At 42.1% G+C, this 23122-nt stretch overlaps 1 protein-coding gene across 1 annotated transcript; it reads left to right on the plus strand.

Annotated features, from left to right (window-relative positions):
* The first annotated feature begins 377 nt into the window (after positions 1 to 377).
* LOC118111876 (sodium-dependent phosphate transport protein 2A) lies at positions 378 to 12538 on the plus strand. Its single transcript, XM_047340477.1, has 13 exons — positions 378 to 637; positions 1838 to 1903; positions 1996 to 2178; positions 2616 to 2729; positions 3025 to 3168; positions 4968 to 5079; positions 5698 to 5893; positions 6770 to 6865; positions 6958 to 7027; positions 7230 to 7397; positions 7561 to 7677; positions 9712 to 9836; positions 10218 to 12538. The coding sequence occupies exons 2-13, from the start codon at positions 1852 to 1854 to the stop codon at positions 10809 to 10811; spliced, it is 1971 nt and encodes a 656-aa protein (XP_047196433.1). The 5' UTR covers positions 378 to 637; positions 1838 to 1851; the 3' UTR covers positions 10812 to 12538.
* The last annotated feature ends 10584 nt before the right edge of the window (positions 12539 to 23122 follow it).

A 23122-nucleotide genomic window follows, 5' to 3' on the forward strand; every position in this document is an offset into this window, starting at 1 on the left:
TGTGTGTACGTGCGCGTTAAGAGGATCTTTGCAAAAATCTCCCTGATAGTTCATTTCCAATCGCAACATGCTTGATCTTGAGTCCTGGCAGGGCAGCTAAGCACCTGATCATCTGAGATTACACCGTACATGTCTGAAATACTTCCACGGACTTATCTCGAGGAAGAAATGATCATTTAATACTCCGGGCTTTTACCTTTTGCCGGGGCGACAGTGTGGGATAAAGACGCCTGCGTGAGAAGCAGGGCAGCAATGATGCATTCTTCCAACACTTCCCACTAGATGTCAGATTTCTCCTGCTCATAAATGTGAAAGTGTAAGACTCAAACAACAAGGGGTCGTTAATCACACCACACAGGCCTCCGAGTCCTGGAATCTTTATCCAGCCCCAGATCAGGTGAAAAACAACCGATTGTGTAAACATCGTTCATCAGCTAATACACAACGTGCTTTCTCAACTTAATGCATCATTAAGTTACTGGGTTTGTGTTGCTGATTAACTCTGAGGCCTCTGTTGATCGGGCAGGTTCATCGACGAGGGATGAGGTGTCCTCCTGACACCTCCAGCTTATTTAAAGATGATTTACACTTCCATGCTTTTTCTGTCCAGGGGATCACACACAACAACTCACACAAGGTAAGAATAAACTACGCTGAATATACCGTAATCTTATATTCCTGATAAATGGCGTATTTGTGCTAATATCATGTGTCCAAAGCCACTATCATCGTCATTGAAGCTTTCTGTTACCACTAAATAATCAATTGTTTCTTTTATCTGATGCTGTGGGGCCCGCAGCTCATATAATATATATATATACATCCTCCTGAAAAACGTTTGAAAATCCATTAATGTTCCATTAATCCTTTATTTTTCACTACTTCAAAAAAAAAAACTCAATCATCAGTGTTGCTGCATGAAACAGACAGAAACACGGCAAAGTTACAAAGTAGAGCCAAATCAGAGAGAGCGGCAGAAGACAAACAGATGAGCGTGGGGCAGGTGGATTAGAGGATAACGTTCAGTTCACACACACACACACACACACACACACACACACACACACACACACACACACACACACACACACACACACACACACACACACAGAGTTTATTCAGCTGCAGTCTGTGGGACGTATAGATAGATGCACATATGCCATCAGCGCCTCTGTGCACACGAGAACCTGCAGGGAGGATGCCGCGCACAAAGAGAACAATGCAGTAGCTGTAATTACTGTAATCTCGCCCGCTGTAATTACTGAACCCACTTCCCTCCTCTTTGCATTTAAGAGACACATTAGTACTCCCTCCTCCGCTGGAGTCCCCAAAAATATGTGAAAAGTGGCTGACATGAAAAGGGGGAGAAAAGAGTCTCTTTAAGCCAAGACCGTGAAAACCTTTGATGGGGAGTTTGCTGCTCCGTCGACGGCGGATCGTCCCTTTAGTCCCCCTGAGAGATGACTCGCAGCTGCAGGAAGTGGAGGACGAGACGAGTTTCACGGATGCTGATGTTCCCTTATTGATTCTGACAAGGCCTTCATCGGCTGAGAGGCGAGATGATGCCTCGCCGTGTGCGTGGTTTAAGAGTGCGGTCCGACCTCAAATAAAAAGACAGCTGCCAATTACAAACACACAAGCCAGCCACCTTCGTTCTCCTGTAATTGCTCGTCTGTCGATCGAGTGTAGCAAGTTACAGGCTCATACACAGACATGTCGGTCTCATTTGGTTTCTCTTACTGCTGCGGGGGCCTGATAAACCCATTCACTGTCACACTTGCTCCCTTTGCAGGGCGGTCATCCTGTGACTTTAATGACAATGCATGTCTCCACACAGGATTCAAAGCAACCATGTCCATAACTTTTGTGACCTACGGAAGGAGCACAGGGCTCGTCCACAAGGGTAACTTATTTGTTTCTGTTTGATTCAATCTCTGAAACGTTTCCCAGGTGATCTCCCGCGCATGAGAGTGTGCTCTGCTTCTTTGTTGTTAGAGATGCGATTGCCCGGCACTCGGCTCTCCTCACAGCCCAAACTCCTTCTGGAGGAGGACAGGGAGGCTGGCCTCCACTCCACCCTTGACCTCAGCGGCGCTTTAGAGGGCTGCAACCAACATACCGATCACCACTCCAACAAACCCTCACTGCCACAGGCTGACACACTCCCCTTGGAGACAGGTACGAAGGGGCATGGAGAGGAGAATCACACACTCATCATCGAGGCAGTGGGTCTGATCTCTTTTAAAAGGCAAATAATAACACTAGTGGCTGAAGCTCGTGCTTAATAGATAAGGACATGCTCAAACGACACATAAAACCAGTAGGATCTGGGCAATAAAAGCAAACTCCTGCAGTGTTTGGCTGCGTATGGGTAATGTAATGTGTTATATGGCTTCACTCTCGTCGTGTGCAAATTGCTCTCTGAGGCTATTTCTCTCATCCAGAAAACTAAAAAAAGCACAAAAACAAGAAAAGAAAAGACAGTTCTGTGTTGCCGCCAGAAACCAACCACTTTTTTTTTGGTGTTATCTTTGATACGTTTGTTGAAAATAGGTCAGCGTAGCTCTCACATTGTGAGCCTAACCATCTCCCTGGTCCTTGTTTGTTTTGAACAGCTACGATCGGCCAGCACCTTACCGGTCTGTCCAAGATCCCGCTCCTCCTCGTCCTGCTCTTTCTCTTTGTTTGCTCCCTGGACACTCTGAGCTCTGCCTTCCAGTTAGCAGGGGGTAAGTACTCTGACCCTCACTGCCCCCTCAGCAGGCTGATGGTGAGTCAGCCAGCTGATGTCTGTTAAATAAATGATTCACTGCAGAAGGGTTCACACTGTCCTACTGGGCCCCTGCTGTATAATTTACTGCAACGTTTTCATCTGGTGACCTTTTTAGATTTCGAGAAACGACTGGCTGGTCTCTTGTTTTACATTGCTCCTGGCATCCCTGTCGTGTATGAGACTAGCGTGCTTCTGTGTGTGTGTGTGTGTGTGTGTGTGTTTGTGTGTATGTGGGCGGCATGTTTAACCAGGTAAAGTGGCGGGGGACATTTTCCAGGACAACGCGGTGCTGTCCAACCCTGTGGCAGGGCTGGTGGTGGGCATCTTGGTTACTGTGCTGGTTCAGAGCTCATCAACCTCCACCTCTATTATCGTCAGTCTGGTAGCCTCTGGACGTGAGTAGGCACATACAAGTGTGTGTGTGTGTGTGTGTGTGTGTGTGTGTGTGTGTGTGTGTGTGTGTGTGTGTGTGTGTGTGTGTTAACATCCTGCAGCGTGAGTTTTAAACAAGAATCAGACTCATCCAGCCTCGGTTATGAGTTATAAAGCCTCTGCAGGCGATTATGTTGCATGCAAAGACGCAGACAAACAGAGACGCAGCAGTGAAGACAGAAAAGACAGGAGACTCCCATGGTGCATCTGTGGCAATTACAAATAGATCTAATTAATTTGTGGTTTATGGTTTTAATCTGAGTCTTCTGGCTCCCAGCACAATTTCATTCTGTGCTCCCTTTGGCGGATACAGAAAATGATGCTATCACTTTGCAGCTCAGCTTTAAGGAACACATTATTGAATGCAGCTTATTGAATACATAGATGTCAGCAAATGAATTTGTATAAGTACAGTTAAAGATTTAGCTCTGTTTATTTACGTATACTCAAACGTGCTCTAGCAGTCAAGAGGAGTAAACCAGCAGGTGAGGAGCCCAGAACGGCTTTTTCATAGCACAGGATGCCAATATCATTGTGACGTAATCACATCAACATTGCTTTTTCATTTAGCAATATCTGGAGTTCTCAGCCCTGTCATTGCCCCACACCCCCAAACGCCCAAATTTAAAAAAGAACAGTTTTGTGAACTTTACTGAAACAGTATTTGTATCTTTGGCTGCAAATTGACTAACTTTAGGTCGCTACTCTTTTTTCCCCCAGAGAACAATATTCTATTTTGCTTGAAGAAAGCTCAGACCTGTAAGATGCATATTTATGATCAGTGTTATTAAATATAAGTTGTATTTCTCTAAAAAAAAGAATTCATATGTGCTTAAGTTTCATGGCCACTCTCTGGGAACCCAGGTATATGGTTTCTGATAACTTTAGTAACTACTCTTGTGAGTGTGTCCGGTAGGAGGATGTTAAACTACAGCAATTTGTCACTCATTGATTATATAATAGAATAGAACAGAGTAGAATAAAACAGAATAGAATAGAATAAAACTGAATTGTCTATCAAAGTGGAAAAATGTCTTTGGCTTCACCAATAAAAAAGCAACAACATGAGTCCAGACAATCATAAAAACATAGCAACAATGGCAGACAGTCATAAAAACAAATGACAACATAAAAACATTGACGGATGATGTGTTCTGGATGACAATGGAGCGCTATGGGACATAATAAGCCACATTGGGTTCATAGGTGACAGAGGAAATACTTGGTGGAAATAAATTGTATTGGTTTATACCTTTTAAGAATTTTTTGGCAATACGAAAATAAATCTATAACTGGCATTATCCATTAGATTTTATAAAATTATTGAATCTTTCCTTTTTTTTTTACCTGAAAATGATCATCCGACGGTTTAGAGTTGGAACAGGCAGATAATCAAATCCAACCGTCTCACACGCTGTAATCTCCAGCCCCAGTCGACAGTTTATAATGTCTCATCAGGCTTTATAAGGTTACGACCTGTCCATGCAGGTTTTTTTTCGATGTGGTTAAAGTGAATCAGTATGCTGGAGGAGTACACTGCCTCTGCAATGCTTTTCTGTCAGAGAGCTAAGAGGGAAACAATAGGTAATTATCAAAGAGAGAAACATGCATAGCCAGCTAAGCTACCTCCACTCTCCTGCAAATCACAATCACACCAAAAAAAAAACTCATGGTGCATCTGAAATGTTTGGTATTATCTGCATGATGTATCATTTCCTTTATCTTCATTCATCATATCTCCCTCTGTGGTGTCACCTCGCAGTGTTAGAGGTGAGGTCGGCTGTTCCAGTCATCATGGGCTCCAACATTGGGACTTCAGTCACAAACACCATAGTGGCCATGATGCAAGCAGCCGAGAGGACCGAGTTTCAGCGGTGAGTGACGACCGGCGGAGGACGAGTGGAGGGGAGGTGGAGAAGCAGAGGAGCAACTGAGATTGAAATGGAAAAGTGAAGAGGATAAGTGGGGAGATGGAGGGACAAATGATAGCGGTGATACAAGTGCTGGGGAGAAAGAAGACGCGGGTGAAGGAAAAACATTAACAGCTATTTTGCTGCCTCTTCTCCAGCTTCCATTTGAGTCTAATTTCTTTAAAATTGACAATAATGTCACTGAATCACCTTGATCCCAAACCAGTGGCCCTTTGGCGTGAAGAGATTTGGCACAGAGCAGATGGCATGTTACTCAATCTGCATCTGGTTAAATAAACAAGGTTTATTCATCTTTCATAATAGTCAAACACAGTAAAATGCTCATTTCATCACACACACACACACACACACACACACACACACACACACACACACACACACACACACACACACACACACACACACACACACACACACACACACACACACACACACACACACACACACACACACATCCCAAACAGTTAAGCCGTGAAAAGCAGATTACCAAGCAATCATTCAGAGTAGTTGATCATGCTGATGGCTGACCTTATCACAGAAAATGATTGTGACCCTGTGCAGTGCCTTCGCTGGTGCCACAATCCACGACTGCTTCAACTGGCTGTCGGTCCTGGTCCTGCTGCCGCTGGAGGCGGTGAGCGGGTTCATGACCCGGCTGTCCCACCTGCTGGTCACCAGCTTCCAGCTCCGGCCTGGAGAGGACGCACCGGAGCTCCTCAAAGTCATCACCGAGCCAGTCACCAGGCTTATCATTCAGGTACTGGATGCTGCACACTGTAGGTTAGCGTTAGCAGCCGTCCTTTTATTCATTGAATTTGGGGAAGTTTACACTCTTCGACCCCTGTCAAAGTTTATTATAAAACACTCGTCAGTGTAATCTATAAAGATAATCCTATTATATATAGCCTGTTATAGAAGAGAGTCAGATGATTGTGTTTTCACCCCTGTCAGTTTGCTTGTTGGCCGGTTGGTAAGTTGGATGGTTTGTTTGTTTGTTTGTTGGTTGGCTGGTTTGCTAGTTGGTTGGTTGGTTGGTTAGTTGGTTTGTATCAGGGGCTTTTGGGGAAGGATGGGAAATGGCAGAAGAAGGAACTTAAACTTTAAACTCTTCCTGAACGGTGTTTGTGATGTCATGAACTGCATTTTTTTCATTGGCTTAGCTACAAGGCTTGATCGGACTTAAGGGGAACGTTGGGCCTTGGCAGAGGTATGAGCTCTACTGAATTCCATTCAGGTTTCCTTCCTTAAGCCTACTTATAATAATAAGGTCGATCACTCATGCTAACTACGGCTGGTAACATCTTCTAGTGACAGTTGTCATTTCAGATCACAAATTTGAAGGTCATCAGTTAGAAAAGAAAAAACTGCATTTGTCCATCTCTGACTCATCCAAGGGCCCATTGATTTGATAACTGAAAATAATTAAAGTGGTAAATCTGCCAGAACAGAAAACTCGACCGACATAACCACCAGCAAGAGGAGTGCAGCTTAGGGGGCAGCCGGGGTCTACGAGGTTAATGAGTTGAACCCAGGGCATCTGGTTTAAAAAGGGTGAAGGATGTTATTTTGATCTTTTGACCTTCCCCTCCTGTAACTTGAGAGCTGAAAAAAATGTTGTTGCTTCCATCCTCAGCTGGACAAGTGTGTGATCACAGGGATTGCCATGGGAAATGAGGACATGAGGAACAGGAGCCTGGTGAAAGAATGGTGCCAGACTGACCTTGTTACGGTACTGACTCGCATAGCACCGCATAGCCCGTGTCTGCTGCCAATTTTCATAAGAGCTTCTTTCTTTCTTTCTTTCTTTCTTTCTTTCATCAGTCCACAGACAATGTGAGCAGTGATAGCTGTGGTCGCAGTCCTGACTTGTCCATGCAGCCTTCAGTGAAGTGTGAGTTCCACAGTGACATCCGTGACCCTCGCTCTTCATTATCATGATGTATTTCTTGATACGACACAATACGATTCGACATGATATGACATGACACGACACGATACAATGCCGCCTATGGCTTCATATTATGGTATCACTAATGTTACCAAGTTGTCTGTGGGGTAGCGTCCTGATGATTGTTTGCCCTATCACTCTGCAGGTAGGCATCTCTTTGTTTCCACCTCGCTGTCAGACCTCACCGTGGGGCTGATTCTCCTCGCAGCCTCCCTGGTCGTCCTCTGCTCCTGTCTGCTGCTTCTGGTCAAGCTGCTCAACACTCTCCTTAAAGGCCATGTAGCAAAGGTCGTCCATAAAGTCATCAACACAGGTGGGCATACGTTGAGCCGCTGGAGATTTTACTCAGTGTTCCTGCATGTGGCAAATACAGAATTTGTCTGCAAGAAACCCCCCAAAAGCCATTTGAGGCTGCTTTGGATGCTGCATTCAGTACATATGGGTCATTTCCATCTCTCCGCTCTTTATCTCCGCAGACCTGCCTTATCCGTTCGGTTGGCTGACAGGATACGTGGCCATGTGCGTGGGAGCTGCAGTGACATTCGTGGTCCAGAGTAGCTCAGTCTTTACTTCGGCCATGACTCCGCTCATAGGTGATACGACACAACACCATATGATGTAACACGATGCAATGTGACACAATGTTGTCTGTGGCATCACATGATGGTATCAGTGGTGCACTCATTTTGTTGTTGTATTGAAGTTGTACCTTGGGGTCTTTATTTTCAATTTCAAAACTGTTTGTCTTCATATATAATATAATTCATACAAGATGATACAATTGTTTAGTTATTTGTTTTGCTGCACACCAGTGCACACATCTGGTCCGATTCACTGAACATTGACGACACGTCTCCACTTCCTCCCACTATCCACAAATGAAGCCAAATTATTATTATACGTCCATGATTGACACAAACAATTATTCTCATGGGTGATCTGTCAAATACAATGTTTAGTTGAACCCCTTCTTTTTTTCTCCAGTTTGTTGTTGTGGCAGCTCAGACAAAGATGCTGTTTATAATCCCAGTGTATGAACCCAGCATTTGTCCAGTTTGACGGTTGTGAAGTCTCTTCTCATCTTGACCCCGTCGTTATCATGTCTCTGTTTCATTTGGTTCAGGCCTTCAGGGAGAGTGTCTCCTGTGATGTCTCATTAAACCGGAGCTGTACTGTGCTGAGTGTCACAGCGGGTCAGCGCTGTGCAGAGGTGGCACATCAGTCACATCAATTGTCTGAACTCCGATTTGGGCAATTGGTGTTTGAAATCACAGTCACTTCACATGTGATCGTGTCATTTCATGTTTTTCAACAGCTCCGAGTTTTCGTTCTGTCAATCATTCCTGTAATTACCACTGTGATCGAGCACAGAGTCTGTGCTGTTGTTTTTATTACGGCTGGTTTCTGCTCCAAGTTTTAAGTTATGTGATCACAATCCCCAAACATTTGCTGCTACGGTGATAAATTAACAGTCCACTGACCAAAGGTTAACTCGATTGCTTTAGTCACGTATTTATCGAGTGATTAATATCCTTGTGCTCTCCTACTTACCAGAAAATTCGCTGAAATCCCTTAATGACTAATAGCCCATTGATCAGCTATAGTTGGGGCCAAATAAGGACATAATGCTGCTTAATTTCACTGATTGAGTCTTGTGACGTTTGAAAGAGCAGGTTGCATAACCGGCACTGTATGCCGCTGGCTAAATGAAGCATGTCAAATCAGAGCCATCAGCCTGCTGCACAGCGATAAATGTGAGATGGGAATAATTTCTCATTCTAAACAGGAATAATTACCTGGTTTTGAAATGAAGCTAAAAGGCAAGATCGCGTACACACGGAGGAGGATTTATGAAATTTAAAAAAAGGATGCGTTTATTTCCCTCTGGGTGTTAGCTTTACCTCCTCTTCATCCCTCGCTCTCACCATGTCATGCATTCTGCAATGAAAACAAACGGGCAGAGAGCAGACAGAGAACAAACATTTACTCCTGATTTCAGTAGTTTTAGCTTCATGGACGCAGCAGCAGCAGAATCGTCTCGCTGTGTTTGTCAGTTTCTGTCAAGCAGCCACTCATTTAACACTCATTAGTCATTTTCTCTGGCAAGGTGATTTTTCAGCCTCAGTGTTTTTTTAAAAATTATTATTGGCTTTTGTTCATCTCAAACACAGAGAACACATTATTTTATGTTTTTTTTTATTTGAGGTGTAATTTGACTCTAATAGTTTGAATAGTGGAAACGGCTCTTTTTTAAAACCCAGGATAAAAGCCTCCATCATTATCGGGACATTATTTTAATGTTGGGGTTTGAATTCAGCTTTTAATGCTCGGGCAAGATTAATTTTTTTAACATAGATTAGTGTAGTTTGAATTCGACAAACTCTGAGATAATTTCTGAGATTGTATATCTCCGCTGTCACTTGTCTTTGTCACAGAGTTTATGACAGGAGATGATGATTGTTGTGAACTTAACACAAACGTGGTGTCAAGCGCATCAGAAAGTCGCGGGTGCTCTGCTAATATGTCACCAGGAAGACGACAGTAGCTTTTTGCATTTCCTGGTTAACCCTCATTATTTAATTTCCTGGTTTACACCGACACTAGAATGTTGCTGTCACCTCTCTCAGGTATCGGCGTCATCAGTCTGGAGCGGGCCTATCCTCTCACCCTCGGCTCCAACATCGGCACCACTGCCACGGCCCTGCTGGCAGCTCTGGCCAGTCCCGGGAACACACTAGCAGCTGCTTTGCAGGTATAGGCTGAAAGAGTTTTCAAACTGCAGGTATTAGAGAAAAGACAAGTTCATGAATATGTTTTCCATTGACGTGACTCTCAGAGACGAGGAAGAACACAGACAGTGACACAACAATAAGAATTCGAATTTTTCGTTTGGTCCGTGTCTCATCTGCTAACATGGAGGAGAAGTAATTTAACCTCTTAAATGTGATCTTCTTTCAAACAATATATTTATAACCATTGTTAAAGTTATTTTTTTGTGTGGATGGCCTTTCCGTGTTCTCTAGGACATAAAATTGTGTTTATGGTATAAATGTTGCAATGACTCTGATGAATCGTCATTCAAACTTGTATACTGTATAAACTGTATAAACTGTATAATTATATTTGTGCGTAGATTGCTCTGTGTCACCTCTTCTTCAACGTCTTTGGCATCCTGCTGTGGTATCCTCTTCCCTTCATGCGTCTGCCGATAAGGATGGCTCGTGTCCTGGGTGATCGCACTGCCAAGTACCGCTGGTTTGCAGTCTTGTACCTTCTCCTGTGCTTCTTACTCCTTCCCTCGCTGGTGCTGGGCCTCTCACTGGCTGGCTGGCGAGTGATGGCTGGCGTTGGGGCTCCTTTCCTGGGCGTGACCATCTTCATCGCCGTGGTAAATATGTTGCAGGCCCACACCCCCCGTCTCCTGCCCGCCAAGCTCCAGAGTTGGGACTTCCTGCCCCAGTGGATGCGCTCTCTCAGACCGCTCGACCGCCAGATCACCAGGGCAACTGTCTGCTGCAGCTCACTGTGCGAAGAGGGGCAGGGAGAGGAAGATGAGGAGTATATCTCAACACAGACGCACTCTGTCGACCAAGAGAAGGAGTCCGTGCAAAGGAAGGAAGAGCAGGCATATGACAACCCCGTCCTGGATTACCCGGATGAGAGCAGACCAGGGGTACAGGTTCTTAAATTAAAAGGGCTGGAGAGATGCAACAGCACTCCGCTGTAGACGGACTAATAACAAAAGCCTAGTTTATGACCCTTTTTGTCAAAATCATGGGAAAAGCTGATCATGGGACTGAGAAAAGCCATTTTACAATACTTTGGAAATAAAGCCATTTCTAATAAATGATTGATTGATGGTTTTAGATATAACTTCTAACTTAAGTAATTATAACTTCCAAAGTATCATGAGCCAAGTATGAGATTTTAGTTCAGAAAACGTAGCTCTGCAGCTTGAAGCCAGACCGAATAGTAATTTATTGTTAGTGGCTCTCATGGTCACAGTCAGAATCAGAAAAGATTTATTGATGCCTGCAGGGAAATTACTTTGTCACACTTACTCAACACATGACTGGTAAAGAGAAGGAGAAAATGTAAAATTAAAAAACAACTATACACAATTAATGATATACACAGTGAGTGAATAGGAAAAAAGGAAAAATTGGGAATGTGCAAAACGTGATTGAAGTCCCGGGAGATTGTGGAGACACACGCTGGGTTGCAGAGAGTCGCGGTAGCAGAGTGGACGACGCCACACAGCGTTGATAATTTAGCAGATGTGATTTGACATCTTTTTTAATTTAATGTTCTGGAGCTTTGAGGCATATCCCATGATTTTCATTAACAGATAGAGCCATATGCATTTTTACCGAGCTCTTTCACGACTTTTCATTAATGTTCGACTTTCTTTTACCTGGTTCAAGCTTTATCCACTGATAGCAATCATTAGTGGAAGCTCCAGAACAGCTATGAAAGGGACTTTAAGTTGTTTTTTTTCCCACTCAACTGCTTTTATCAAGGTTAAAAATTACACACACACACAAAATATAAATTAGCATTCTCTAGAAACACTATGATACTTGCATCGACAGCTGCTCTCAGTAAATCTGTCCCTAACAAATAAACCATGAATAAACACAGTGCAGAAAATGAAGCACGATCCTGTAACTGCAGTTAAAGACACACATGCCCACAATTTACATCGTTGCCATGTAACACTGGACTTTAATTAAAAAAAATAATAATATTGCAAATGTTTTGTGATGAAGGAAATATGATCAATATATTTAACTTTGGGTGATAAACACTAAATGTCTTAGCAATAAACTCCTTAGGTCAGCTTCAATACGTCAATAATATTTCTTGCTGCAAATGTATGAACATAATTCAGGGGGTAGAGCGGGTCCTCCTCTAACCAGAAGGTGGGTGGTTTGATCCCATTTTTCCCCGTTCCACATGCCCAAGTGTCCTTGAGCAAGCATCCCATAGATGCATGGTATGAATGTGTGTAAATAGCAGAAAACTGTCCTGTAAAGTGCTTGAGTGGTCATCAAGACTAGAAAAGCTCTATATAAATACAGACCATTTTACATTCAGAGGAAATTTTGAGAACAGCCACAAATTTTCTCCATTTGGAAGTTTGCAGAGGCCAATAATCAGTCGAGGATCCTATTCAGTGAATATCCAGTCATATGTCAAAAAGCTAATGTTCAGAGTGAGAAATGACAGCTCTTATTTTTCCTAGAAGTTCATCAATTTGGTGTTTTCTGTTTCTGTCGAGAGAAGAGAGAGGGAAAAGGACGCCAGCTCTGTTGTGAGCAGCAGAGTCTGATACTAAAATAATGTTTTTTACCACGTGGACAAATGTTTGATTATTATGTTAAAAGACATGTACTCACTTGTTATATAAGCGTTCGTGGGCGACTGAATAAACGCAGACGCTGAGCATTCAAAGAATCGTCACGTTAGTTACTTAATGTTATCTACAAAGGAGTGTATGAATGTGCTGTGGCTTGTGTGTGTGTGTGCATGCGTGTGCACGCTCGCCTAAGTGGGTGAGTGTGTGCGCTCGGGAGGTGTTGTTGTCGAACGTGTGAATATGTGCCGCTTTCGCTTTTGCACGGTGACAATTGATCATTGCGTTGAAGAAATGTTGACTCTCTCCGTACTGAGGAGGTAATGAAAGAAGAAAAAGTCAGACTCCTTTGCTTTCACTGCGAAGGTGACAGACAAAAGAATGACACTTTGAACAAAGAGGATGAAAGTGCACGTAAACTGAATAACAAGACTGTTTGTGTCTGCTGGTAAAATTACCGTTTTCTGTTCATAACTGTCAAACAGACACTTCCATCCTGCTTTGTAACACTTTTTCTCTTTGTGCCCATTCAATAACCTTGCACAATCTGCAAACGTACACTTTTCGTTTCAACAAAAGCGGCCGTCTCTCATCATACTCCTCTGATCCTGCCGGGGCCTTTAATGTTGTGGTGTTGTAAATGAAATGCAACCGTCTCCCTCGTCAGACGTGGCAGTGTGGACAGAGTTTGCATCATCCTGCTGAATCTCCTGTGGACCTGGAAGGCTTTTCCAGAGCAGTGTGCGAAGAAATAGGAGCAAGAAACTACCGTGACATTCACTCCTTGCCAAAAAAGCACCTGATGCACAGTCCTAGAGCTGATGTGATTATCACTCGTGTGGGGGCAGTTTGGATCAGTCGGATCCAGCAGGGTCGGGTCACAGTCCTGCCAGACCCCTGTGTCCTGGCAAACAGGGGAGATACGGAGCTGCCAATGAAGGCCCTTGAACTGCTGTCATCATTATTATTCTGTCTCTACGTTATTTTACGTTATTTATTTATCTATCTCGACTCTTTAATGCCTTTTATTCCTCTGACTCACATTCATCGTGCCTCTCTCTGCAGGTGTTCAGGAGTTGTGCCTGTTTTGGCTACAAGCGAAAATCCTGTATCAACCTCTTGGACACTTCAAAGTAATTTGTCTCTGCCATTTACTGTAAGTGCAGCTTCCGTCGTGTGGAGCTAAAAGCCCGACACATACTTCAATAACTTACTTCATGAACCCTCTCAACACCTCCGATTTTTGCTTCCGAAGGATTTTTGCTTCAATACCCCTGCAGCTGTGAATTCAGCAATAATCTAACTTAAGCAATTTTTTGCTGTGTAAGATGTTGTCTAATGTTGAGTATTTCTTAAAGTGACACGCTTGATCAATATTAAATCTGTTACTGCTGAAACAAGAATGTGGCGGTAAAGCTCTAACCTGAACCTCATCACCAGACCATCTGCAGTATTGTTCCCACTGAGTTGGTTTGTTTGCATTAAAAGAGAAGAGTGGGCCTCTCCCAGCAGTAATCACAAATAGTCTTAATTTCAGCTTTTAATAGAGGCTCTAATTATACTGTATTACTGTATGTCTGATAACACTTAATGATTCCCTTATGCATTGTCACAAGAAAAAAAAAAGAAGAAATAATAATAGTATTAATATCTGTATTTATACAGCTCTCCTCAAAACAAAGTCACAAAGTGCTTCACAAATGAAAACATGCATTTAAAACAAAAGGTTCAGTGGGTCGAATGCAGTGATCATTTATTAGCTATGACTTTTCGTTAAAAGTATAATAAAATGGTTGCAATTAGCCAACAAATAGCTGCAGTTATTTTACAAAGTGAGCGTTCATTATTTTCCAAAAGAAAACTAATCAGATGTGAAATGAGTTCGATCCACACTTTAACGTTTGCAACTCACCGAGAGGAACAGACTTGTGACACCACACTCCAGATCCAAATTACTCAGAGTGGATTTCGCTAAGGCTGGTTACTGTTTTCCTAAGAGATTAACCACGCTAACAGAACAGAAAATTATCCATAAATATTCAACAGAAAACAAGCGGCTCTTACGTGGCCAGTGGCTGTTGCCATATCAACAAAGTGTGCGTCTGTTGTGACACAAACCTGCAGCGGCCGCTCCGCTCTCGAATCCTCTCTCTCCCTTCTCTGCTGAGACACACACTCAAACCTCATGATATCCATGTAACACACGCTTTGTTACATGCGATTGCATTTGTTCTTCTAATAACTCGGGCACTCAAACCATGAGGATGCATTTTGAATGAGAACCTTGTTTTCAGTGCAGTGACCTTATGTGACGACGGACCTGCCTGCCCACACATACTAACGCAGGATCAGACCTTGATGGCCACAGACAGACTGAGTCAAAATGTATTAAAGCACAGTGAAGTGTTATATCTGCAAAGCCTTTGTGCTGTAGGAGGGTGTATTAGTGGCTCAGGCTCGGCCGGTGTATAAGGCAGCTTGTTCAACAGCAACACTGGAGAAAAAGGGTAAAGAAGTGTGAAGTGCAGGTCAACGCTCACTGCTACAACAACCAGGGATAATGATAAATGTCAGAAGATGAAGAAGAACTTAAGGGACACATATTGTGCACTTTCAGTTTTTTATTCCTCTAGTGTGTCATATGGATTCTTTGTGAAGGTAAAAGTTTGGCAAAGTTAAAAAGCCAAAACTCTGCAGTAAAGGGAGCTCCTCTGCCCCACACAACAACGAAAAGGTTCAGTTTGTAGAAATTGGTGACATTTGGTCTGCAATTGGGATGAATACGATCGTCATTCACTCATGGGTCAAAAGACTCAGCAGGAGATACAAGTTGTTATTGGCTCCAGCGCCGATTGGCAGAGATAGAAACGCCAGATGCTGCACCTTTTCCAACACGACTTTATGATACATATTTAACTTTCGGGCGTTGGCGTCTAAGTAGCCACGAACATTTTCATGTTAGGTGTACTTATTTTTTTTATCTTGGGAACAACATCTAACGGAGATTTTTTTCGACCATTCCTGGCAGAACAAAAAGATAAAGAAACAAATCTCCTCTACTTGGCAATGGGAAAGGAGTCCACCTTTTTTAGACGGTGAACCCACATTTAAAAAACCTGCACACAACTGCTTATTTTGGTATAAAAGAGGCATAAGAAAGTGAGGTAAAGCAGGAGCAAAGAGACTGGAGCTGAATCCTAATGTTTCATACAGAGGCTGAAAAGAGGAGCTGCAGCAACAGCTTTTTGAACATTAAAGCTTGTAATATATAACGAAATATTAAATTAATGAATCTGTGTTCAGCATTTAATTTGAAGTCTTTATCCTAATAAGAACTGTTCTATTTTCAGCTGTACATACAGACAAAAAAGGGGGTAAAGTTAACTTGGGTTCCAGTATTCAACACACACACAAAATTATATCAAAATTTATTCATGAGGTTTGAAATGTTCTCATCACTAAATTCATGACAAAACGTTTTCAGATACTTGGGAAGTTCTCATCATAAATGAGAAATGATTGGCTCCAGAATGCTGGGAAACTCTTTTCAGGAAATTGATGCAAATCAATGTAAATCAAGCAGAGACGAGTTTTTAGCTGTTCTCTTTATCAGCGCTGCACACGCACATAATTACCGCCATTTGTATTGAATGCAAATGACATAGAGGAGAGAAAGACGGAGGGAGAGGTAGAGGTAGAGAGAGAGAGAGAGAGAGAGAGAGAGAGAGAGAGAGAGAGAGAGAGAGAGTTTTGGGGGTGAAACGCTCTCTTCCTGCAGGGCGAGGTGGGTGGTTGATTTGAAATATGTTTGTGTATGCGCAGTAATGCTCTCTGTGTCGTTTCTGTTAGTGCAGTTTGTTTTTACAGCATCTTTTCTGGAAGTGGTCACACTTCAGTTACTGACAGAATCTTGTTTAAACAGGAAATTGAGCTGCATTATTTTCCTTATTTAGAGCCATTTGTAATTGTTATTTTATCATGTTAATGTCTCAAATATAAATATGTTTGTTGCTATGATAAAACACAGAATTAGATTTACACCCAGGGGAGAATAACATCTGTGTGTGTTGGTGGTGGGACGTTTGCTAACCGCTGCAATGAATGCAACTCAAGGTGCAGACTAACAATGAATGATATATAATGAGCTGACAGTATAAATGCAATTATAATAATAATAAAACTATATTCTCTAAAAGTCAGAATGAAGTCAGAGTAAATAAAGTAAAAATACAAGGAATAAAGGTGAAGTTCACTGTACCTGAAATCTGACATCTACAAAAAAGTCATTTGTTTCTAATTTTAAAACTCTGCCCGGCAAAGTCTCTTGTAGCTTGTTCATTATGACAGAATGTAAACAAAGCAGAACATAAACAGCAGGACTGGAGGGGAAAGCAGAAAACAACATCAGACCAGCAGATTCCTCACGAGGCGACACGGCAAAACAAAAAGACAGAAAGAAACTTTTGTGTATTTCTGTTGATGCTCTACACAGCACATGTTACACCTTGAGTCCAGCCTCACACTGCACATTATCTCGTTTATTTTCCATTCTGTGCATTGGAACAGGAAACACTGTTTAAAATGTTTACACTAAAAACTTAATATACCAGTGAAGATAATGTCAATATGTAGATGATCTAATCTAATCTAATCTAATCTAATCTAATCTAATCTAATCTGATCTGATCTGATATTATCTAATCTGATCTGATCTAATTGTTTCATGTTTCATGTTTCTCAATGTTGGTTTCTGTCATTTTAGGTTGTTCTTAGTGTTTATTTATCCAGTAAATTTGCTTTTAATTAGTTAGCGACATATCATGCTTCTTTATATACAATCTATCATATAAGCACGTTAAAATCTAATCTAAACTGATTTTTATCATGTTGATTCCAAATAAAAAAGGCACCTCATCTCAACTCAAGTGAGATGTGTGATTTGAGATGCGGTGCTCGTCGTTTACACGTTCACAATGTGCCATGAAGTCACCGACCCTGAACTCGCGAGAAGGCTGAGCGTCGGCTGAAGATGATTAACCCTCTTCATAAAAGTGGAGAGAACTCAGGCTTCAGCCAGGTAATATCAAATGTGTCCCTCCTGCCCCAGATCCACCTCATAATCTGGTCAGTGTTGACGATGACTGATCACGAATGGCTGGAGTGCGACAGGCCACAGAGAAACTTCATAAAACCTTCATGGGACTTTAATCAAACAGAACAAAACCAGTTCACACAGAGTTTGAGCTCTACTTCCACACATTCCCTCCACAACTCAAACTGGATTTTCTCTCGTGCTTCTGGATTTCTGTTTAACTCTGCCAGTCCACCACTGAGTCTGCGAGCAACAAGCCGCTCTCCATCATTCCCCTCCGTCTGTCCCTCCCTCACCCCCTCATCCAGCTGTTACTCTTTATAAAATCCACCTTTATCCAACTCTTTGTGTCTGTATCTGCCTCTGGGTCCATAAAACACCAGCCTGAACAGTTTTATTACAGCGTCAGCATTTCAAAGATGAAGAGCCGACATAAAATTCAAGTTATCTCCACTGGGATTTGGGATTAGTCAAGAAGAAATTAGTGTGAGTTTAAGTCAGGGATTTGTGCTTCATAAAGGTTTAATCCTTTTTTAGGGAGATTTGTTAGCTGCATAACAAAGAGGTGTCTGTGAAAGGCATGTGAAGCTTTGCTAGAACAGAGTGTTAGAGCCGTTTTCTGACATGAACTCTGGAAAATGAACATTTTGTTGTCTTTCACATATGAAGATTGCAGGAGGGACAGATGTGTTCACAACAGCTGGGGAATCTCTGGGACATTCAGGTGAGGGGTGGCACTTGGGTAGAGGACGCAGGAGGATGGACTTATAAATGTCACTGTGGAAATGTCATGTTTTTATTTACAGCACATCCACACCCACACCAGCACTTATCAACAAAACCTCTCAAATCTTGTATTTCCAAGTTAACGTCTTCTTTGCCATTGTCTAAAAGTATGGAGCCTCTTTTTCATGCTGAGATATTTGTATTCTTCCTTTCTTCAGTTAACATGCCCAGTGAATATTCCTGGGTGTTTTCCTGCTGCATTTCCAGACATTTGACTTGGGGGCTGACAGAAAAAAAACGTGCGGAGCAACTGACCCAGACATTCGCCTTCTCACATACAGGCCCTCCGGAAAATGTCAAGAGTTTAGTGCATGTCTGAAAGCAGCTCTTGTCAGACGGAGCATAGAATAAATACTAATTAAAAAAATAGAATACAGCCGTAACTAAGGCACTAAGCAGTGCCTGAAAACACAGTCATGGTGCCACATTTAAAGATAATTCTTACTACTTACTTTACTTTTTGAATATCTAATTAAAGGAAACTGTATTTCCAATTAAAATGAGAAATTACAAAATATAATATGATTCAGAAATTAATATTCTCAGAAACTAGAGAAATGATTGGTACCAGGATTTTCTACAGCTAAAAAAAAAAGACGATCCACATCATAGACTAATTAAAGATGGAAGACACATCTGCACTTCCTCCCATTATCCAGAAATGAATCCAAAATGTCCCAGATACGAACGCTGCACCAGTCACGTTATTAAGATACACACACTCCTCCAGTCTCAGCTGTCAATCATACTTTGTAAATCATACTTTAATAACATCAAAAATAACTACTTATAACTAAACTTACCAGAAACATGAGAGCTTGAACAAACATCACTGTGATAAAAACTAAAACGACAGAAATCAACGATGGGAAAAATGACTTTGACGTCTACTTTTGCTTTTTAATTTGGTCCATGTCCCCTCTGCTAACAAGGAGGAGGTGGGGTTCATGAGCAATACTTCAACCAGCCACTAGGGGACAATCAAGATGCTTTGGCTTCACTTTTGGGCAGCTGTCATGTTTATTTTTTTACATACAGTCAATGGTTGGTACCATAGGATTCACTGAAGTGGCTCGAGGACATAAAGTCTAGTTTATTGATTTGTCTTTGGAGAAACAGCAGCGTCTGACTCGGTAGATAAAGACTCGTTGGACTGGAGCCAGCACGTAGATACTAACCCAACAGAACTGAGCCAACACATCTGTTTACTGGGTGCTGTTTATTTGGTTTTATTTACCACAGCAGGCTGGAAACTGTCTTCAAAGATAAACAGACATCACCACTGCCAACAGTCTGTTAAGCTGCGCATCAATGTCAATGTGTCTTAAATAGATCTGACAACAACAATGCGTGATGTGTTTTTTATTTGATGTGACGCAGCAGAATAATGCAAAATCAGAGATGATTTTAAATTTTCATATAGAGCAACAAGCTTTTCATCATTTAAGAAAAATTGCAACATTTAGATCCGGCCGTTTAAAGATTTGATTCTTTTAACATAATGTATTGAAATCCTTAGTTAAAATGTATAAAAACGATTAGACCTATGTCAGCACGTTTCAATTCTGTCACCTTTAATTGCATCTGCTTTACCTGTTTTGGCCCAACTCTGCTATAACATCCTGGACAAAAAGATATGACGAAGTAAAAATACACCAGTAGTCCGTTAGCCAACTGGCTGTTTTTTTCCTTCCACTGTTTGTATTGGTCATGTCCTCCTGGGATGGATCATGATTATTCATCACTGTTTGCTGCGTAATGTGAATAAAACTTGACATGATCACATCCGCGAACATGATTTGCGTCTGAGTCGTGTCAGCTACATTTCTATCTGCAATGATGTGAAGACAACACCTCCCGTGATCCCACGCTGCTGCCACCAAAATAACTTTTGTTATTGTTTTGATTGAGAGACATCTAGTTACTGAAGTAACAAATTAAAGCATGTTCTGCTTTTAAGCCTCTGCTTATGTTTTAACGATTTTTTTCATGTCAACCATATGAATAATGCTTGTATTGTTATTATTTATTATTATTATTAACCATGTCATGCTAGACTGTCAAACTGAAAGCTGAAATGTCCACATTCTTCATAAAGCCTCTGTGACCTGGTTGTTATCAGAAGTTAAACACAGAGCACAGGTTTGTTAGAGTTTTGCTCAACAACAAGCGGCCGTGACCTTTTCAACTGGACTCACTTCAGTGTGTGAACGGAGGCTTGTAGAAGCACTGGTGGAAGCTGTGAAGCTCTTGTACTCACTTCTCCAGATATGCATTTCTGTTCTGGAGAGTGTGAATATACATTTGTACAGTTTTGTAAAAGAAAATGTCTGTGATATAATAACAAGCATCATCTGCAGCAGGAACATGAATTTTCACAGTAGATCTTGCCAGCATGAATTAACAATAGTTAAGTGCCAGGTCGTTTCACACTTTTTAAGTGTAAAATCACTGTCGTAACTTTTCATTATCCTGAAGTTAATGTGATGTAGTCGTTTCTTTTCCAGCATTGAATCAAATCAATGAACTTTTCTTTTTTTCTAGCTTCATTTGGTGTCGTGACCAGGAGTCATGGATGAGTTTTTACCGAGCTCATTTGTTTGTGTGGATAGTACTCTAATCACATGCACATGCACACAATCAAGCATACCCAAACATGGGAGCACACACGCACACACACACACACACACACACACACACACACACACACACACACACACACACACACACACACACACACTCACACACACCAAATGATCCATCAAATTACTTAGAGACGCAGGACTTTTGTTTTCCTCAGAATCTGAAACAGAAATAAATGGCCACTTTAACACAGCTGTTCCTCACACTGTTTCCCTTTCCCTCCTGCTTGTGTGTGTGTGTGTGTGTTGTTGGGTGAACCTACTGCAGCATTTAAACCATCCACCCTTAAATCATCAATGCTGAAAGTCAGTCAGAGTTCATATAAAGACTTCACATTAACATTTAGCATTGACAACAAAGACCTGTTTAATTTAATTTTACACAACAACAGACAGGATACTTTAATTAAACGTATGTCAGGTTAGGAATGCATGTTTTTGATTTTTCAGAACTTGCCCAGAATTGTCTATGTTCTGTTTTACATTTGTGCATCAGATAAATACACTGACTGTTCTTAAAATTAATTCAAATGTTATACAAATGCTATTGTGCTAGTCTCAACATGTTACTTGAGAAAATGAAATGAAGTGAAACTTTCAAAGTGAAAATGTTTCCCCCTTGTGGTTACAACCCTTGCCAGTAGGGGGTGCTGCAGCCCCCTCAGCACATCTTACTTCTAGCGTCCTTGTCCTGATTGATCCCTCCCGATGGCTCAGTCACTGAGCGTGGTAACATCCCGGCTGTGATTACCTGCTTGTCTGTCAGCAGTGCAATTTAATCAGTCGAGCTTGAAACGTCTTCCACCGAGTCCGGCCTCATTCCCGTCTTCCAGGCTGGTCCTGATACCTGCCCTACCTCTCTGACTGACCCACTCTCCAACCACAACCAGAACTTTACTTGTAAGCAGAGCCAGACTTTACCTCCCTGGGGCCCAAAGCTAATTTGTTTGCTAAGGAGCCCTGCCTCCTGTCCCACGAGCCAGGCAAATGGGCCAAAGTAATTTGTTGGAGCAGTACATCTCTGCTAGTATTAGAACTGGCTGAGGCTGCGTGTACTTCACCTGTGTCTGTGGTATGTGCTGTACTGGGTCTGTCGTGCTGGTGGAGGCTGAGGCTGGATGTGGATCAGCTGCACTTGTGCTGGAATCCTGGCTGGAGTCTGTGCTTTTACTGGCTGATGATCCAGCGTCTCCGCTACTAACAAGCTTTTCCTCCGCTCGTCCCCAGGAGGGTAGTTCTGCTTCATGTTTTTATATTGGCATGAGGGGGAACGGGGACGGGCAGGGTTGTTTTACCAAACTTCTACAATAAACACTTGAGCTTGTGTTCTGCTTAACAAGTCAATTTAGAAAACATTATGAGAAACCAACACATCCATTAATTCCATATGCTGGAGGTCACATAAGAAAAAACACACGGATACAAACTTATAGTCAAATTTCAGCCATAAATCATTGTGTTGCAAATTTAATTCCATCACAGCGTGAAGAGCAAAACGACTTTTCCTCCCGACGGGCGAAGGCAGTGGTTGATTTGATTGATACGATGCATGTGTCAGTGCCCTCTGTAATTGCAAGCCATTTTCTGGAAGCTCAGGTTGAGAACCACTCAGTGATTTTAAATTAATCCAGCAGCGATGTAATTTTTCCACAGGTTCAGGTATCATGTTTATTCCATTTGGAGAAATTCATCTTTAGGATTATTAATTATTTGTTGATGGCTGCTGAGTCCGGAGAGATATCTGCACTGAAACTTTGACACTAATGAGAGTCCACTCGGAACATTAAGACCTTGGACTGGTTCTACAACAGATAGACATGATGTGACCTCACTTGTTTTCTGATTGGTTTTTATTTTATTTATTTTAATTCGTCACACAACTTTCACGTGACCTTTTTCTGGAAGAAAACAAACAACACGAACATTGACTTCCAGTGGGAACTGTAACATGGATAATGAATACCGAGCGCTGCTGACCATGCTGTGTTTGCTAGCAGCTGTTGTGCATTTAAATTCTGCTTTTCATAATGCTTACTTCCCCTCCTCTCCTTACCTGGCCTACTACTACTTCCTCCTGTGGCTCCACCCACAGAATCTAAACAGGAAGTCAGCTCACCTGGCTCACTCTCTGAACAAAGAGACCTGGCTGGCCACACGGTGGA

The sequence above is a fragment of the Hippoglossus stenolepis genome, chromosome 7 (genome assembly GCF_022539355.2).
Source record: "Hippoglossus stenolepis isolate QCI-W04-F060 chromosome 7, HSTE1.2, whole genome shotgun sequence".
Classification (NCBI taxonomy): Eukaryota; Metazoa; Chordata; class Actinopteri; order Pleuronectiformes; family Pleuronectidae; genus Hippoglossus; species Hippoglossus stenolepis.

Bases quoted from the DNA above. Each gene is read 5' to 3' on its own strand.
- LOC118111876 (XM_047340477.1), top strand. From the start codon at position 1,852: ATGTCCATAACTTTTGTGACCTACGGAAGGAGCACAGGGCTCGTCCAC. The intron at 2,730-3,024 runs GTAAGTACTCTG...ATGTTTAACCAG, and splicing joins TGCCTTCCAGTTAGCAGGGG to GTAAAGTGGCGGGGGACATT. The intron at 3,169-4,967 runs GTGAGTAGGCAC...GTCACCTCGCAG, and splicing joins CAGTCTGGTAGCCTCTGGAC to TGTTAGAGGTGAGGTCGGCT.